Here is a 17,373-nt window from a genome sequence, read left to right as displayed (position 1 = left end):
AATCGATGCATCCAGTAGATGGTAACATGTTTGTTTGTTATCATCTCGAAATATGGCATTTGCGAGATTTCTGACTCAGGTAATCAAATTAAAAGCTCAATTCTCTGATTATCTAATTAAAAGAGTTAGATTAGACAACGCTGGTGAATTCACATCCCAAGCATTTAATGATTATTGTATGGTATCAGAGATTGAAGTAGAGCATTCAGTTGCTCATGTTCATACACAAAACAGATTGGCAGAATCGTTAATCAAACGGCTGCAACTGATTGCAAGGCCATTGATCATGAGATCAAAACTTCCAACCTCTGTATGGGGACATGCAATATTGCATGCAGAAGCACTCATTCGGATAAGACCAAGTGCATATCATAGATATTCTCCATTACAATTAGCATTTGGTAGAGAACCAAATATCTCCCACATAAAAATCTTTGGTTGTGCGGTTTATGTTCCAGTGGCACCACCACAACGTTCAAAGATGGGACCGCAAAGACGGTTAAGAATATATATTGGCTATGATTCTCCATCAATAATAAGATACCTAGAACCACATACTGGTGATGTGTTTACAGCACGATTTGCCGATTGTCATTTCAACGAGAAAGAATTCCCAATTCTAGGGGGAGACAATAAACAAGTAGGAAAAGATATCAAATGGAGTGTGCCATCTTTATTACACCTTGATCCTCCTATGAAACAGTCAGAACTAGAAATTCGACGTATCATGCATTTACAAAATATAGCAAATTAGCTACCTGATGCATTTGCCGTTACCAAAATGGTAACTAAATCACATATACCCGCTGCAAATACTCATGCTCGTATTGAAATACCACAAAACGGTGGAATGGCAGTTGATACACGTGAATCAGAAACACGTTTGAAACGCGGTAGACCAATTGGTTCAAAGAACAAATATCCTAGAAAGTGAAAAGAAATTGAAAGGCATGATACTCCCAAAATAGCGGAAAATATTTTGGAAGAAGCGAATTGTGAATCTAACGACAATATAAAGCATCATGCATGTGAAGAAAATCATGAGATTTCTATTAATTACATCCATAATGGAAATATATGGAAACAAAATGAGATGGGTGATATTGATGACGTTTTCTCATACCTTTTAGCAAAGGAAATAGATGAAGAAAACGAAGATCCAGAACCAAAGTCTGTATATGAATGTCAAAAGAGACATGACTGGATAAAATGGAAAAATGCAATTCAGGTTGAACTAGACTCACTACAAAAAAAAGTGCATGTTGTATCACTTAAATTGCATCACAAAAATAAGTGTTGTTATTTTAAATTACTTATTTACAAATGATATAAATATACATTATCTAAAATCAATTGTAACAATTGATGTTATTATGAACTAATTTAACATCAGTTAAAACAAAATGATATAATTTCTATTAATTTGTATCATTTCAAAAAATTGATATTATTTTTAAATTTTATATCACTTAGATAATTGATGCATCTACTTTTTTTTTGGTTAACATCATTTGTTAAAGTGTTACAAACTTAACATCGATAATAAATTGATACAAACAAAATTATGCACCTATATATATTTTTAGTATTAACTTTAATTTGCATTATCTAAAATACTTTTCTAATATAAAGCTTTTCTAGAAAACCAGCTTGCGTGATTGTTAGTAGTTACGATTTATGTGGTTTTAGTAATTATTTTTATTGTAGCTTCAACTTAATTGATCCATGATCTTCTGTAACTGCCTCATGATCTCAACAAAAGCATATAATTCTATTAATATTCTCACTCATCGATTTGTCTCCCTAGCTCTCAGTTTTGTAAACTTTTTAACAGTTCCACATTTTCTGGCCTGTTTCAAAAATCAGATAATGGAGTGAGAATTCAAAGTAGTAATATAAGGAAGAAAGGAAACAGATTGTGCTGCGATGAATTACTTCACAAGTCGTCAAACAAGTTTTTCTTATACATGATTTGAAAAGAAAATGGGTCTTCTAATCGGACAAATCAGAAAGAAATTTTCTGAAAAGGTGTTATTTTTCTTTTGTTGTTCTTCTTCTAGTTATCTTTGTATGGAAATTATTGTTTATTTCCTTCTGTTTATGGTTTAATATTTTTTTGTTGGAATTCATTCTTTTCATTGGCAGATGAAGAATCCCTTGCAAATTTAAGGAGTCAAGTCTTTGAAAAGCTAGACGATGGAAAATTCTTCATTGAGTCTCAGTAATTTCAGTTGTGGAATGATTCACGTTCATGCTACAATGGAGATTGAAGATGAAAACAAAGAAGAAGAAGAAGCTTTTTACTATTTTACAATCTTTTTCCATGTGAATTCATTTTTTTCTACGTATTTCTTTTCATTATCTTCTTGTTCTTCAATTGTCATCAATAAAAAATATTTTAATGAATTCATCTACGGCATGAATTTAATTTCAAATTTACAAATGATAAAAGAAAATATTATTCGATAATTGTAAATTACACAATTATTAAAATCAGTTTTAGAAATTAAAATAAAATTTCAATTATTAGTAAATAATAAAAATAATTAGAATCAGTTCTTTTAATTGATACTGAACTAACATCATTTAAAAACCGATGTAAATTTTGATATCATTTTCTTACAATTGATACATATTAACATGATTTATAATAATTGATGTAAATATTTAGTTTTTTACATCAGTTTTTAATGAAATGATACAAATTATTTGCATCACCACTTTCAGAGTCATTTAATTAAGTGATATAAAGTTATTTTGCATCATTTATAACTAATGTATATATTTAAAATAAATGATGTTAAACCACTATTTTTTTTGTAGTGACTCTCTTAACAAACGAAATGTATTCAGACCTATTGTGCTCACACCCAAAGATGTGAAACCTGTTGGATACAAATGGGTGTTTGTCCGAAAATGAAATGAGAAAAACGAGATTACAAGATGCAAAGCTCGTCTCGTAGCCCAAGGTTTCTCTCAAAGGCCTGGAATTGATTATGAGGAAACTTATTCTTCCGTTATAGACGCAATCACATTTAGATTCCTGATGAGCCTAGCGGCAAATGAAAATTTAGAAATGCGTCTCATGGATGTCGTTACGGCATATTTATATGGATCATTAGATACTAATATTTATATGAGAATCCTAGATGGATTTAAAATGCCAGAAACATTAAGTTCCAAACCTAAAGAGTTATGTGCAATAAAATTGCAAAGATCATTATATGGCTTAAAGCAATCTGGACGAATGTGGTATAATCGTCTCAGTGAACACTTAACAAAAGAAGGATACACAAATGATCTTATATGCCCTTGTGTTTTCATAAAGAAAACAACATCCGGATTTGTGATAATCGCGGTGTACGTTGATGATCTTAACATTATCAGAACTCAAGAAGAAATACAAAAGGCATCAGATTATTTAAAAGGGGAATTTGAGATGAAAGATCTCGGACAGACAAAGTATTGTCTTGGCTTACAAATTGAGCATTCTCAAAAGGGTATATTTGTACATCAGTCTACATATACCAAAAGAGTGTTGAAACACTTTAACATGGATAAAACAACCCCTCTTAGCACCCCAATGGTCATTAGATCACTTAATGTTGAAAATGATCCGTTTTCGACCATCTGAGGAAAATGAAGAAATACTTGGTCCCGAAGTTCCATATTTAAGTGCAATTGGAGCCCTTATGTATCTTGCAAATTGTACTCGGCCTGACATATCTTTTGCCATCAATCTTTTAGCGAGATTCAGTTCGTCTCCTACACGAAGACATTGGAATGGAATTAAACATGGCTTTCGTTACCTTCAAGGGACAATTGATTTAGGCTTTCGTTACCTTCAAGGGACAATTGATTTAGGTTTGTTTTATCCTAAAAATTCGAAAGGTCAAATAATTGGTTTTGCAGATGCAGGTTATTTGTCAGATCCACACAAAGCTCGATCCTAGACAGGATACGTTTTTACAATTGGAGGCACCGCCATATCTTGGCGTTCTCAGAAACAAACGCTCGTAGCCACCTCTTCAAATCATGCTGAGATCATTGCGCTCCATGAAGCAAGTAGAGAATGCGTATGGTTGAGGTCCATAAATCGACATATCTGATCAAGCAGTGGGATTAACGAGGACACAACCCCAACAATTTTATATGAAGATAATGCAGCATGTGTTGCTCAAACGAAGGAAGGATATATCAAAACTGATAGAACGAAACATATACATCCAAAGTTCTTTTCATACACTCAAGAGCTCGAGAAGAAGAAAGAGATTGAAGTAAGATATATCCGATCATGCGATAATGCAGCCGACCTCTTCACAAAATCACTTCCTACCTCAATATTCAGAAAACATGTCCATAACAATGGAATGCGTCATCAAAAGGATTTATGACTGTTAATTTGAGGGGGAGCTTACGTGATTGTACTCTTTTTACCTAACTACGGTTTTTCCCATTGGGTTTTCCTGGAAAAGTTTTTAACGAGGCAACATGGATGATAAGCAAAAGACGATAGTGACACTGGTCCCCAAGGGGGAGTGTTACAAAAGTCAAGTATCGCAGCAATACGAACAGGAGGAGAGGCGCCTCAATTGTTGATTTTATAAACAAATGTGGAGCCTACTGTCACTATGCACGCACATTAACTTCTACTTTTTACTTCTATATAAACTAACTCGCACCTCATCCCTCTTCTCCCTTTTTATAATAACTTCTCCCTGTCGTATATTTATCATATATCAGTGTTATTTTCTTTTAACAGGTATAAAATTTTGCCCTTATTGACATACTATAAAAGTATAAGTTATTTTATAACAATAACAACTCTTAATGGTTCTTCGAAATGTTGTTTGCGTGTTTGTGATCCAGTCAAGACCCATCATAACAAACTCGCCCATTAAGAGTCTTTCTGTTCCAGTATGTCAAAGACATTGAACTGCCTTCTTTTACACAGGTTCTTGCTTTGTCAAATCAAGACTCCCTTGCTTTTTAGTCTTATCTCTCTCCAATAGACTTTTGCGTTGACTTGCTAAATAAATTTCAAGATAGGAAGTAACATATAACATTGGCCTTTTAATGATTCTCTCTTAAGTTCTCAAAATTTATATATGGTAATCGACCGCATGCAGTAATGGTTAACATTAGCCTAATTGATACACGGTTACACACTGATTCCTAGTTAGTACTTAGATATACGTGACTATTCTTTGAATGAACACATCATAATAATTGAGATGAATTGATGCTCAGATGCTCACAGAAACATTATTCCGAATGTGGTCCAGTAATCCAGTTTCTTTATGATGGTGTCATGAGTTTTGGGCTCAAGGAAAAAAAACACTGAAGAGTTGAAAAATAATTACAAGCTTTTCTGTTGTTAATGGAGACAAGAAGAGTATGTTCCATATCAAAAGAATCGAATAGTCTGTTTCACCCAGAAAATGGGAGGCATCGATGACGTGTATGGATGTAATAAAACACCACATTATTTCTTTATTTAATTTAAAACATGACTAATATATAATTAATTAATGATATATAGTAGTAGTACCTTTCTTTGATTTAATTAGGTTATAATTACGAGTTGAACAACCTTTACTTCGTCCCTTAATGGCGTTGCCCTCAAGGAAAGCTAAAAGATAAACATAAATAAGCAAACATTAACCAAAATACTACTCCCTCTGTTCCTTAATATTATTTATTCTAGGAAAAAAAATTGTTTTAAAAAGATCAATTTTTTACATTTTCAAAACATGTTTTATTAACTAATTGCAAATTTCAAAAAACTTAATTGCACTTATTGAATTGTTATTGGTTTAAAATTATGAAACAAAGATAAACACAAAAAAATATGCAAATTTAATGTGTTTTATTAAAATGTGCGAAAAATCTAGAATATGTAATATTAAAAAACAGAGGGAATATTAAATATCCACTATCCATGTTTTCTTGGCCATCTTCTCATTTTTTTGTTTCATTTAAGCATATGTTGATTTCCAAATATTTTATCTACTTTTTATTATATTTACCATGAATAGTTGATGATTGGTTCATTGAATCTGAGGTGTCTTGGGTATTTAGTCTGTTGCCCATCATCCAGAACCAACTTTCACATTTCCATTTACAGATAACATGTCGTTTACACATTATCCAAAGAATACGACACAAGTGGCATAAAACATATGGAACTTGGTAAAATAGTTTTATAGTAGTAACGTTCTGTTATGCACAAAAAAAAAGTAACGCTCTGTTGACAACCAATATAATGTTATTTATTTGAGATATTAAGAACCAAAAGAATAGGAAAATAAATAAAACAAGAGAAAGACAAGATATTTACGGAATTAAAAGGTCTGTCTTTGTCAGTGGTGCAATGAACCTTTCTTTCTCTCATCTCTCCCGCCACCCAACTAACACATCTCCAACCGTACACGTCACCCCCTCTCGGTCACCAAAACCGGACTTTTCTTCCTATACGTGTCCCTCATCGACCGGTTTCTGTTAAACATGGGACCCATTGTTATTCACATTTATTTTCTTAAATTTATAGATTTTAAAATATTTACGAATTCTCTCATGTTCTTGGTTCATTGCTCAATTATGTCAATGATGAGTCCTATCATAATGTTCAGTCGGAATCATGTTTTTATTTTCTGTATTGCGACGACAACAACAATATGTGTGGAAAAAAAATCAAAAGAATATGAATGCACGTAGATTTTAACGTACTAGTGTTACTCGGATCAAATCTCTTATATTTTTTAATTATTTTATTATAATTTTAAATTTAAATAATTAATATTTTACACATAAAGAACCATATATAATATTGAAGCAAATATGCTGAAACTGTTTTACAAAATATCTGATTTTCTAAAATATAGATATGTTCATATATGTTTGTAAGCATTTAATGTTATCATGAGTCTACAATATATTTTTAGAAAACAAACTACTATTTACGCAAACACTCATCAACTTCATATGAAACATAATTTTAGAAATCAAAATTTGTGTACCTTTTCATCCAAAAATCCGAGAGACCAGTACTCTAATTTTTCATTTTTTGAAATTAATTGAGCTGGGAAATAGCAATATATTCCGGTAACATCTTCAACCTAAATTTTGCCGAAGAGAGAAAGGATTATGTATTAGAGAAAAAGAAAAAAATTATTCTAAGAAAATTGATAGAAAAAACATAAACCTGCATCATAGCTCTTTGGTTACACTCAAATTCATGATCTCTTTTCACATTTGTTCTCTCCATTTATAGCAAATATGTAAAGAACGTAATTTTTGTTGCACATGGATGGGTAAAACGTAATCCTTCATAAAAACATAAACTTTATATTATTGTTGCAGGAAAACTTAAGATATATAACAATGGAACACTTACTTTTTCTTTTTGATGATGTGCTGTAGAGTATAGACACAATGCAACAATGCGCTGATTGTTTTTAAACCAAAAAAAAATGCACTGATTGTTTGTTCTATGTAAAGCTTAGACCTGAGTACAATTCAGAGAACATGAACTTTGATCGCCATGTGTCAAAACTTAGAGTCTCACTTTTGAAGACACGATGCTTTGTAGATACAATAGAGAGAAGAAAGTAATTTAATTTATATTAGAGATGAAGAAACAGTTTTATACAAAAAAAAAACAGTTTCAAAATATATGAGTAACGTGGGGTGGGTTTTTGAGAAAAATTAGGAATATAGGTAGTTGAATATTTGAATTGTTGAAATATAGGAAAAAAAATAATTGTTTTTAAAACTTTTGCAAGTGTTAAATTTTTTAATTGTTTTTAAAAAAATTTCCACATGGCAATATCTGATTCGCCAGACGACTTGCGCTTTAGTATATAAGGGATTCGTGTAAATTTATAATTGCAAGACCGATTCTTCTCTTCATATTCTCAAGAAAATACCAATTTCTTTCAGCTCTGCATAACCATTTCATGGCTACATAAAATTTTAAAATAATTAAGATTGAATAATCTTCTCTATTAAAAGAGAAGTACCTTTTTTATCTACCATAAAAAAGTCATACTAGTCTTATTAGATCCATTTCATTAATTACATTTATTTAATTATTTATATTAATCTATTCAATATATAAAGATATTAATAATAAATTAATTTTAACTGTAAATTTAAATTTTATTTTTAGTTATAACAAAATGTTGAGAAAAAAATCTAACAAAATCTTTCTAAAAATTTAAAATATTTTATTTAAATTAATACCATTGATTAATTTCGTAATTAATAATATATACTATTATACATTAATTTAAACAAAATTTTATTATAAAACAAAATAAAATAAAACTGTATGCTATTTTTCAAATTTTATAATTATATTCTATATCTTCTTTATTAAAATAAATACCATAAAAATTCATACTAGGTTTATTTAATATATAACATTTCTAATTTTTTTTATAAATTATATAGATATTAATAAATAAATTTTAATTGTAAATTTTATTTTTATTTTTACTTATAACAAAATATGTTGAAAAACCTAACAAAATCTTAATAAAATTTTAAAATATTTTTAAATTAATGCAGCAATTGATTTCATAATTAATAATATATTATTATTATAATGTATTTACTTATAAAATCCCACAATATACTAAAATAAATAACATACAAATATAAATTATGCTAAGAAAATATCAGTTTATAGTATAACTAAATAAAATTTTAAAATGTATTGTATTCAGTCTGTAAAAATTAGAAAAAATAAAGGAGATTCTCAATTTTTTTATTTCATACTATGAATTTATTTTACCAAACTCGAAAATATATTAATATATAATAACAATTAATAATAAAGTAAAATATATAGAACAAATCATTATACAATAATAATATCGAATAAGAAACATAACCAATAACATTATAGATTTACACAATATATAATACTAAAATATAAATATCTTTTAAAGTTTTGCGATGGTATCCGTTATATATTTATAAAATGAAAATCTATCCGCACATAAAAAATCTAGTTTAGGTTATAGTGGTTGTATGTTCATATGCTAACATATACATACAAACAATGCTTTTAGGTAGTTTACAAAAAAAAAATAAAAAAACAATGCTTTTAGGTTTTAAGTTTGACCAAAAATAGTTTCTAAGATATATAGTTTTAGATTATTTGACTAATGATTCCCATTAAATTATAATTATTTAGATATTATCCAGGTTGTCTTCCATTTTTACAGAATATAAGAACATCCAATTCTTTACTTATCTTATTTATATTGTGAATATTATTCTTATACTGAAAATGACAGAAGTTTAATTGTTTTTTAATATCTAAATGGTATATGAGTATGTTTTTAGTCCAATGTTTAGAAGTTTCTAATAAATTTTGTTAATGACAAATAAATATTTTATAAATTACGCCTTAAATCCGAATGTGACACGTATGTCTATTAGTAAAAGACATCTAATAAATTCATTAAACCGATGACCTAACTAAAGTTTAGAAGCTAAACATATTTCTTTTGACAAGAAAAACGAATTATTTGGTGTAATAATATTTGATGATTCAACATTTATTTGTCAAAGTTATTAAAAGTGAAAAAAAGCCGAGCAACGAATCAAAATAAAATACAAAAAAATATTGAATACAGAAAAGTTGGAAAGCAGGTGTCTTTTTCTGATTTTAAAATTTCAAGAACGAAACATCTCCCCTTATTACAAAAACAACAAAATAATTAAAAACGGAAGTTTATAATGTAATAAAATAAAGATAAATATATCTATTAATAGCAGATTTGAAGGGATTCTTGCCTCTGCACTACCTATCTCTCCACTTCCCTTCTTTCTTTCTCCTTTTATCTGTGAACAAGAAGAAAAGAGAGCCTTCTTTCAACTTCTAGGTAGTTGAATCTACAAACAGCATTAGCTGGAAAAATTAATTGAAGAAAGAGAGAGAGAGAGAGAGAGAGAGAGAGAGAGATACAATCTTTAAGAGGCTGCAACGAATTACCCACAACCCAGGAAACCCTGATAAATATTTGATCTTTCCCGGGAAAGTTTTGGTTGTATCATGGGAATCTTGTCTCCATACCTTCTAATAAAGTTGATCTCTTAAATTTTCTTGTACAAATCTGTCGAATTTTCGGTTTTTCTTCCATTAATAGATCAAACCAACTTTACACAACCACACAACTAAAAAAAAGCTCAAACCTTTACAAAAAAATTCTGAGAAAAATTCAAAAAAACAGAGCATCAATGGAGGAAGTATCACCGGCCGTTGCTATGCCTTTCATGCCGTTCCCTGAACAGCAGATGGAGCTCGCAGGGATCATGTTGGGTAAAGGCTACTGCAACGGCCAGTACTCGTCTCAAGATTTAGAGAACGGCTCGTGCTCTGTTTCTGGGTCTAGGAAAGTTTTGACCTCGCGGATCAACTCACCTAACTTAAACATGAAGAAGGAATCACCATCATCCTCGTCGTCGTCGTCGGAGATAGTTGTCGCTGGAGAAGAGATCAATGGCTCAGATGAGAGATCGAAGAAGATGATAAGCAGAACAGAGAGTAGGAGTCTGTTCGAGTTCAAGAGTGTGCCTTTGTACGGTGTGACTTCGATCTGTGGGAGAAGACCGGAGATGGAAGACGCTGTCTCAACGATACCGAGGTTCCTTCAGTCTCCGACAAACTCGATGTTAGATGGTCGGTTCAATCCTCAGACAACCGCTCATTTCTTCGGTGTCTACGACGGTCACGGCGGGTCTCAGGTAAACATCGATGGTTCTCCTCTGTTGATTTCAGATTCGATCTGACAAGTTATTGCGTAAAAAGCTGAGATTTTGTGTAGGTGGCGAACTACTGCAGAGAGAGGATGCATTTGGCTTTGGCGGAGGAGATTGCGAAGGAGAAGCCGATGCTCTGCGATGGTGACACGTGGCAGGAGAAGTGGAAGAAGGCTTTGTTCAATTCGTTCCTTCGCGTTGACTCGGAGGTGGAGTCGGTCGCGCCGGAGACTGTTGGGTCAACGTCGGTGGTTGCCGTTGTTTTCCCGACTCATATCTTTGTAGCTAACTGCGGTGACTCCAGAGCCGTTCTTTGCCGCGGCAAAACTGCGCTTCCGTTGTCGACTGACCACAAAGTAATCTATTTTCCGACAAAACCAGTTTGGATCTTTGGTTAGATTGGTTGTGTCAAGATCTTGAATTTAAAGATTACTGATGTATGTTTTGTGTAATGTGTATAGCCGGATAGAGAAGATGAAGCGGCGAGGATTGAAGCCGCCGGAGGAAAAGTGATCCGGTGGAACGGAGCTCGTGTGTTCGGTGTTCTCGCCATGTCAAGATCTATTGGTAAGCTGTCTTGTATTACTAACTAAAAAGAATCAATGGTTCTTGAAATAAAATATTTTTTTCTTACAAAACATTATATTGTATGTGACAGGCGATAGGTACTTGAAACCGTCGATCATTCCTGATCCGGAAGTGACGGCTGTGAGGAGAGTCAAAGAAGATGACTGTCTGATTCTAGCGAGTGACGGTGTTTGGGATGTAATGACAGATGAGGAAGCGTGTGAGATGGCGAGGAAGCGTATTCTCTTGTGGCACAAGAAGAACGCTGTGGCTGGAGATGCGTCTTTGCACACGGATGAGAGGAGAGGGGAAGGGAAAGATCCGGCGGCGATGTCCGCGGCTGAGTACTTGTCAAAGCTGGCTTTACAGAGAGGAAGCAAAGACAACATAACTGTGGTGGTTGTTGATTTGAAGCCTCAGAGGAAATTCAAGAGCAAACCTTTGAACTGAAACAGAGGGTCCTTTTTCTTAATTTTTATCAATGAATATGGGTCTCTCAAAGAAAATACTTATAATTTGTGCTTAATATTTTTAACTAACACGTTATAAAATCATATGATATGAATGTAGCTTAATGTGTTTAAGCTCTTTGTAACGTCCTAAAAGCCCTTTGTATTTTTGCTCCCGGGGTAATTTGTAATATGGTTACATTATACATTAAAACCTAGACATTTAATATTATTGTTTATCCAGATAATTTTCAATATATTCCATAAGAAAATGGAAACATATTTTGCTCCCTATCGAAAATAATCGTCTCAGTAGCCATATAACATCTCCTCAATGTATTTCAGAACATCCCTTCTAGTGGATAGAAAATATAACTTTTGGTGGTAAAATAATGGTCAAACAAATGTCTCATCTGGGCGGCTAGGCCCATATTTTACTTCACAGACGGACTCAGGCCTAGTTGGGGAAGATACTGCATAGTACGACTGATAATATTTTCAAAATGCGATCTTACATTATTATTACATACAGACATGAATCAGTCTACAAGTCTATGTCATAATTTACAAATGTGTTCAACAAAACTGAAACGAAAAACAGCCACAAAAGCCACCCAAAAGTCTATGATACATATAAAGGAACGCTACATGCAAAAATAGATACTAAGGAAACAACGTTGCATGCAAAAAAAAAAAAAACAGAAAGTGTGAAGACGGTTTGGTGAATATAAAACACACAGAAGTCTACCTATACCTTGGAGGAGAGAAATACGCAGAGAGAGGAGACAAGAGGCGTCGAGGGTTGAAGAGGGACACGTGTCTTGGGGAAGCGATTCCGTCGATTTGGCGATAATCGGAGACGTTGATGAAACCTTCCCTCTCGTCTCCATGGCGGTCACCGCCGGTTCTCCTTCCTGGAGACCTTCCCGGAGATGAGCTCAGGCCGTGAAAGGTCTTGAACTTGACCATCTTACCAATGCCCCACAACTTCTTCTTCGTCGGAGTTTTCTTGTTAGACTCGGTCATCTTCTCGCTCATGTACTGCTTCACTGCTTCCAAACCATTTTCCACCTGGTGTATTATCATGAAACATAAAACTATATCACAAACTTTATTATATGTTATTAATCTATATATTCACTACTCTCAAGTTTTTTTTGTAATGTTTTACCAAAAAAAAAAAAAAGAAGTTTCTTTTGAAATGTTAATTAATTCCGTAGTGCATTAGACGAATTATCTTAATTAGCGTTAGAATCTAACAAATACTTATATCCAAATAAATATCAATACTTGCGTTTTCTTACACACTACAGATAGTAATGCTTGTGAAGCAATCTAAGCTCTGTATTATATATTACTTTCTGTTGAATGCATTTCTTAATTAAATATCGACTATATAAGAACTTTAAATAGATTGTTATTAAAACATAAAACGTCTCTTTTTACTTTCGTCAAAAAGAACAAAATAATTTAATCATTAGTATAGTAATGTAAAGATAAATTAAGTTATCCATACCACTTCAAAAGGTGGTGAGACGAGGGGGTTACCCTCCACGGACAGCTTCTGAATCTTGCGGAGACAGCCGATGGAATCCGGTAAAACCTTAATTCCGTTATAACTAACGTCAAGCTCCACGAGAGATATCAATAACCCAACGGAGTAAGGCAACGTCTTCAAGTGCTGGAAGTTCTGGCTAACGTTAAGGACCTGAAGGTTCACGAGGTTCTCTAGATCCTCAGGGAGCGATCCAAGATGGTTAAGCCGAGCGTCGAGTACACGAAGCGACGTTAAGTGGCCAAGGGAGCTTGGTAACACGATAAGCTTGTTCGAGTTGACGGAGAGCTTTGTCAAATTTGTTAGCTCGAACCCTATCGTGTCTGGAAGTGTTGTCAAATCGTTGAAGTTGGCGTTCAGCTCTTCCAACGATCTGCGTGTCGTTGCGTTTTAGTACATATGGATGATATGGATGCGAGGTAAGGATCTTACGTACCTGCAATCTTCAATAGTTTTGGGGAGAGCTTGTAGGTTGTTTCCAGAGACATTAAGTACCTTAAGCTTGGAAAGACATCCAATGGAGTTGGGGAGCGTTTTGAGCTGATTAGAATGCAAATCCAATTTCCACAAATTTAACATTCTCGCTACTAGAGACTCCGGAATTTGCTGTATTAGAAACAAGATAAATAAATCTTAATTACAGCATAGTTTTAATTAAGTCTTACATGTATAAAAGAAGGCTAGTGAAATGGATTAAATTCAAATCCGAAGGGTACATCTATAGAAAGGATGAATCATATTTATATATCCAATTGTATTTTTCAGATGGACATTGGAGACGTTCAAATTTACATGTCTTCATATATATATATATATACATACATATAGTACTAATAAAAATGTTACGATATTGACAAAAAAAATTTACTATATAAAAATGTACTACTACTAGGTATCATTTAACCTACAACTACTATAACGACTTCTGCATGCTGTCCTAGCTGGAAAAATCTAACGGAATAACGAAATTTTAGACCAAAAAAAAAATCTAACGGAATAAACAGTAAAAACTAATTTGATTTTTTTTCCGTATATTTTCTTTCATTATTTTAGTATTCTCTCTAACCCATTGGAGTGGGCGGGGATTTCAACCCATGAGAAGAGAGTTAAAATTTAAAAGAGAAGAGAGAGTTAAAATTTAAAAGTTTAAACTGATATTTTCTCAAAAAATTGTTAAAACTGATGTTATGTTTTTTTCATCAGTGGTGATGTGTTATTTAAGTATCAGACAATATCTTTTGGCAACGGGTATTTATCGTATTTTATCTAGATAATATTGCTCCCGCTTCCCAGAAGAAGACATATTCAATACAGCAGAGTAAAATACAGAAGTAAATGTTAGTAAATCGATATCATATTTACGAATAGTCAATATCTTTTGGCAACGGGTATTTATCGTATTTTATCTAGATAATATTGCTCCCGCTTCCCGGAAGAAGACATATTCAATACAACAGAGTAAAATACAGAACTAAATGTTAGTAAATCGATATCATATTTACGAATAGTCGACAAATATAAATTTTTCAGTACACATATTAAAAAATATATTAAATTATCATAATAAATGTATCGTTTTTTTTCCGTAATTTTCAGTTTTCAATAACTTTTATCCAATATTAATTCAATAAAGTCAATTAATTTTTTTGAAATTTACAAATTTTTCATAGAAAACATAAAAAAATACATTTTTCTGAAACAATTTTTTTTTAAAAAGTCTATCAGTAAAGAACGGATGAAATATTATATATTTATATATAATAATTTTGTAACACGAGTACTTTTCTTAAGAAAAATGGACACTTGTGGCTCAATTGCTTATACACCCAAACGGTGAGTAAATAAAAGATCGAATATGCTTTCTAAGATTCGAGTTGACGTAAACAAATAGGCTAAGAAATTTTATGTGCACGATGCCAAGATGATTTTAATATTTCTGGAAAAATTTGCTTTGTTGTGCTATACTTTTGCTCAAAAAAAATTTAATCCGTAAACCTTTTGTTTTGTTATACATAATAGACATTTAATTATATTTTTTTCATGAAATCAAACAGGAATCTTTTCAAAGAAAAATCGAACAGGAAATGACAAAATCCACAAATTAAGGAATATACAACAAATCATGCATATGCAATAGGAATTTTATCTACGATCTTTATCATTTCTTTATTTTGTAGTTAGCAACGATCTTTTTAATTTAATTTGAGCCCACCACTAAATAAAATTCATTTAACTAGAGCACAAACCGTATTAGTTTTTTTTAAGAGTTATTCAACCTCTAGGTTCACCCCCTAGCCAATAGAATTTCATTATTTCAAATTCGATATCTTTTTAAAAAAAAAAACAAAATATTATCCAGTTATATTATGTTTAAAAAAAAAAAAAATAGCAGTTACAGAAAAAAAAATTAAAAAATTTTTTTTTTAACGTCGTCAGCAAAACACTGTACCTTAAATCCTAATCCCTAAACCCTAAATCCTAAACCCTAAACCCTTGGATAAACCTAAATCCTTGGGTAACCTCTAAACCTTTGGGTAAACTCTAAATCCTTGGGTAAACCTAACCCGTGGATAAATCCTAAACTCTAAATAAAAACACTAAACCTTAAAACTCTAAACCCTAAATCCTAAACCCTAAACCCTTGAGTGTTTTAGTGTTTAGTGATTTTGATCAGAGTTTAAGATTTATCCTAGAGTTTAAGATTTATCTTAGAGTTTAGGGTTTATGATTTAGGATTTAGAGATTATGATATAAGGTTTAATGTTTTGCTGACGACGTTAAAAATATTTTTTTTGTAATTATTACTATTTTTTTATTATTTTTTTTTACCTTTCAATATTTAAAAAATAATATAATTTGATAATATTTTGTTTTTTTCTAAAGATATCGAATATAAAATAACACAATACTATTGGTTGGTGGTTCACCACGGTGAACCCAAGAATAAATTTTTTTTTAATAGCGACAGAAATGTCTATTTTCATCATAAAAATCTTCTTTCCACGGATTTTTAGTCAAAACTGAGTAATTACGGTTGATGAAAAGTATATATGATCCAATATATATATATATACCTGAATATTGTTGTTGGAGAGATCGAGTTTTGAGATTGAAGCTAAGTTGATAGAAGATGCTGAGAGGGAAGCCAAGGACATCCCGCTGAGATCAAGAGTCTTGAGATCCTGCGGGCGATCTCCTTCTCCAGCCGCAGCAGCTGTCGCCGCCGCACCACCATCAATGGCCGATACACTTCTCCTCGTCGTTTTCTTACGTGGAATATTGATTGGTCCCACCTTATTGAAATTCTTCATCATCCCCGTTGTCGTCATTGTCATCTGATTCATGTGCTCGTAACCCATCATATCTTCCTATGTGTATATGCATATATTTATATACACAAAGAAGAACCCACAAAGCAAGAGAGCTAAGGGGAAAGAGATGGAGAAAGAGAGAGAGAGAGAGAGGTTATGAAGATGTGTTATAAATGAGTTGAAAAGATATCCTACTTATATACAATAAAGATATCGGAGAGAGAGTTGAAAACTGGAATGTAGGATATGTACGGATGATCAGAGAGGGCGTTGAAAACTTGAAATTATTGAAAACTTGAAATTTATCTCTCTCTAGATTTTGGTGTTGTTTATACTAGCTAGTATCTGTTTACCTCGGCTCTTCCTATATATTTACATATCTAACATTTTTTCCATATTTGTCTTATATAGTTATAAACTGAAACCATCTTCTATGGTATTGTAGTTATAAAAATAACATGCTCCGGAAACTAAAACTGTATTTTCTGTGTTTTCTGACGATGGATGTTAATTTTATACTAGCTAGTATATTTATAATTTGGCTCTTCCTATATATTTACATATCAAACATTTTTTCTATATTTATCTTATTTAGTTATAAACTGAAACCATCTCCTTATGGTATTGTAATTATCAAAATAACATGCTCTGGAAACTAAGGGGGTTATTGGGAGATGAATTAGTGTAAATTTTGTGAATTTTATGAATCCATTGTTAT

The 17,373-nt window shown here is 32.0% G+C and overlaps 2 protein-coding genes and 1 long non-coding RNA gene across 3 annotated transcripts; 1 reads left to right on the top strand and 2 right to left on the bottom strand.

The window, feature by feature from the left end:
* Positions 1 to 6,042: 6,042 nt before the first annotated feature.
* Positions 6,043 to 8,136, bottom strand: LOC106376086. The gene is made up of 4 exons (XR_001275401.3): positions 7,397 to 8,136; positions 7,205 to 7,326; positions 7,020 to 7,118; positions 6,043 to 6,498 (listed from the first exon to the last, which is right to left on the bottom strand). It is a non-coding gene; the product is annotated as an uncharacterized LOC106376086 (long non-coding RNA).
* Positions 8,137 to 10,251: 2,115 nt separating this feature from the next.
* Positions 10,252 to 11,790, top strand: LOC106376079 (protein phosphatase 2C 56-like). The gene is given in 4 exon segments (NM_001316021.1): positions 10,252 to 10,758; positions 10,839 to 11,129; positions 11,235 to 11,340; positions 11,432 to 11,790. Coding segments are annotated over 4 exon segments (1,263 nt in total).
* A 494-nt stretch (positions 11,791 to 12,284) lies between these two features.
* LOC106373180 (plant intracellular Ras-group-related LRR protein 8-like) lies at positions 12,285 to 16,959 on the bottom strand. The gene is made up of 4 exons (XM_013813393.3): positions 16,419 to 16,959; positions 13,781 to 13,950; positions 13,306 to 13,717; positions 12,285 to 12,860 (listed from the first exon to the last, which is right to left on the bottom strand). The coding sequence occupies exons 1-4, from the start codon at positions 16,704 to 16,706 to the stop codon at positions 12,534 to 12,536; spliced, it is 1,197 nt and encodes a 398-aa protein (XP_013668847.2). The 5' UTR covers positions 16,707 to 16,959; the 3' UTR covers positions 12,285 to 12,533.
* Between the last annotated feature and the right edge of the window lie 414 nt (positions 16,960 to 17,373).

This window comes from Brassica napus, chromosome C1 (assembly GCF_020379485.1).
Source record: "Brassica napus cultivar Da-Ae chromosome C1, Da-Ae, whole genome shotgun sequence".
Classification (NCBI taxonomy): domain Eukaryota; kingdom Viridiplantae; phylum Streptophyta; class Magnoliopsida; order Brassicales; family Brassicaceae; genus Brassica; species Brassica napus.
This window is presented reverse-complemented; position numbering and strand designations above follow the sequence as displayed.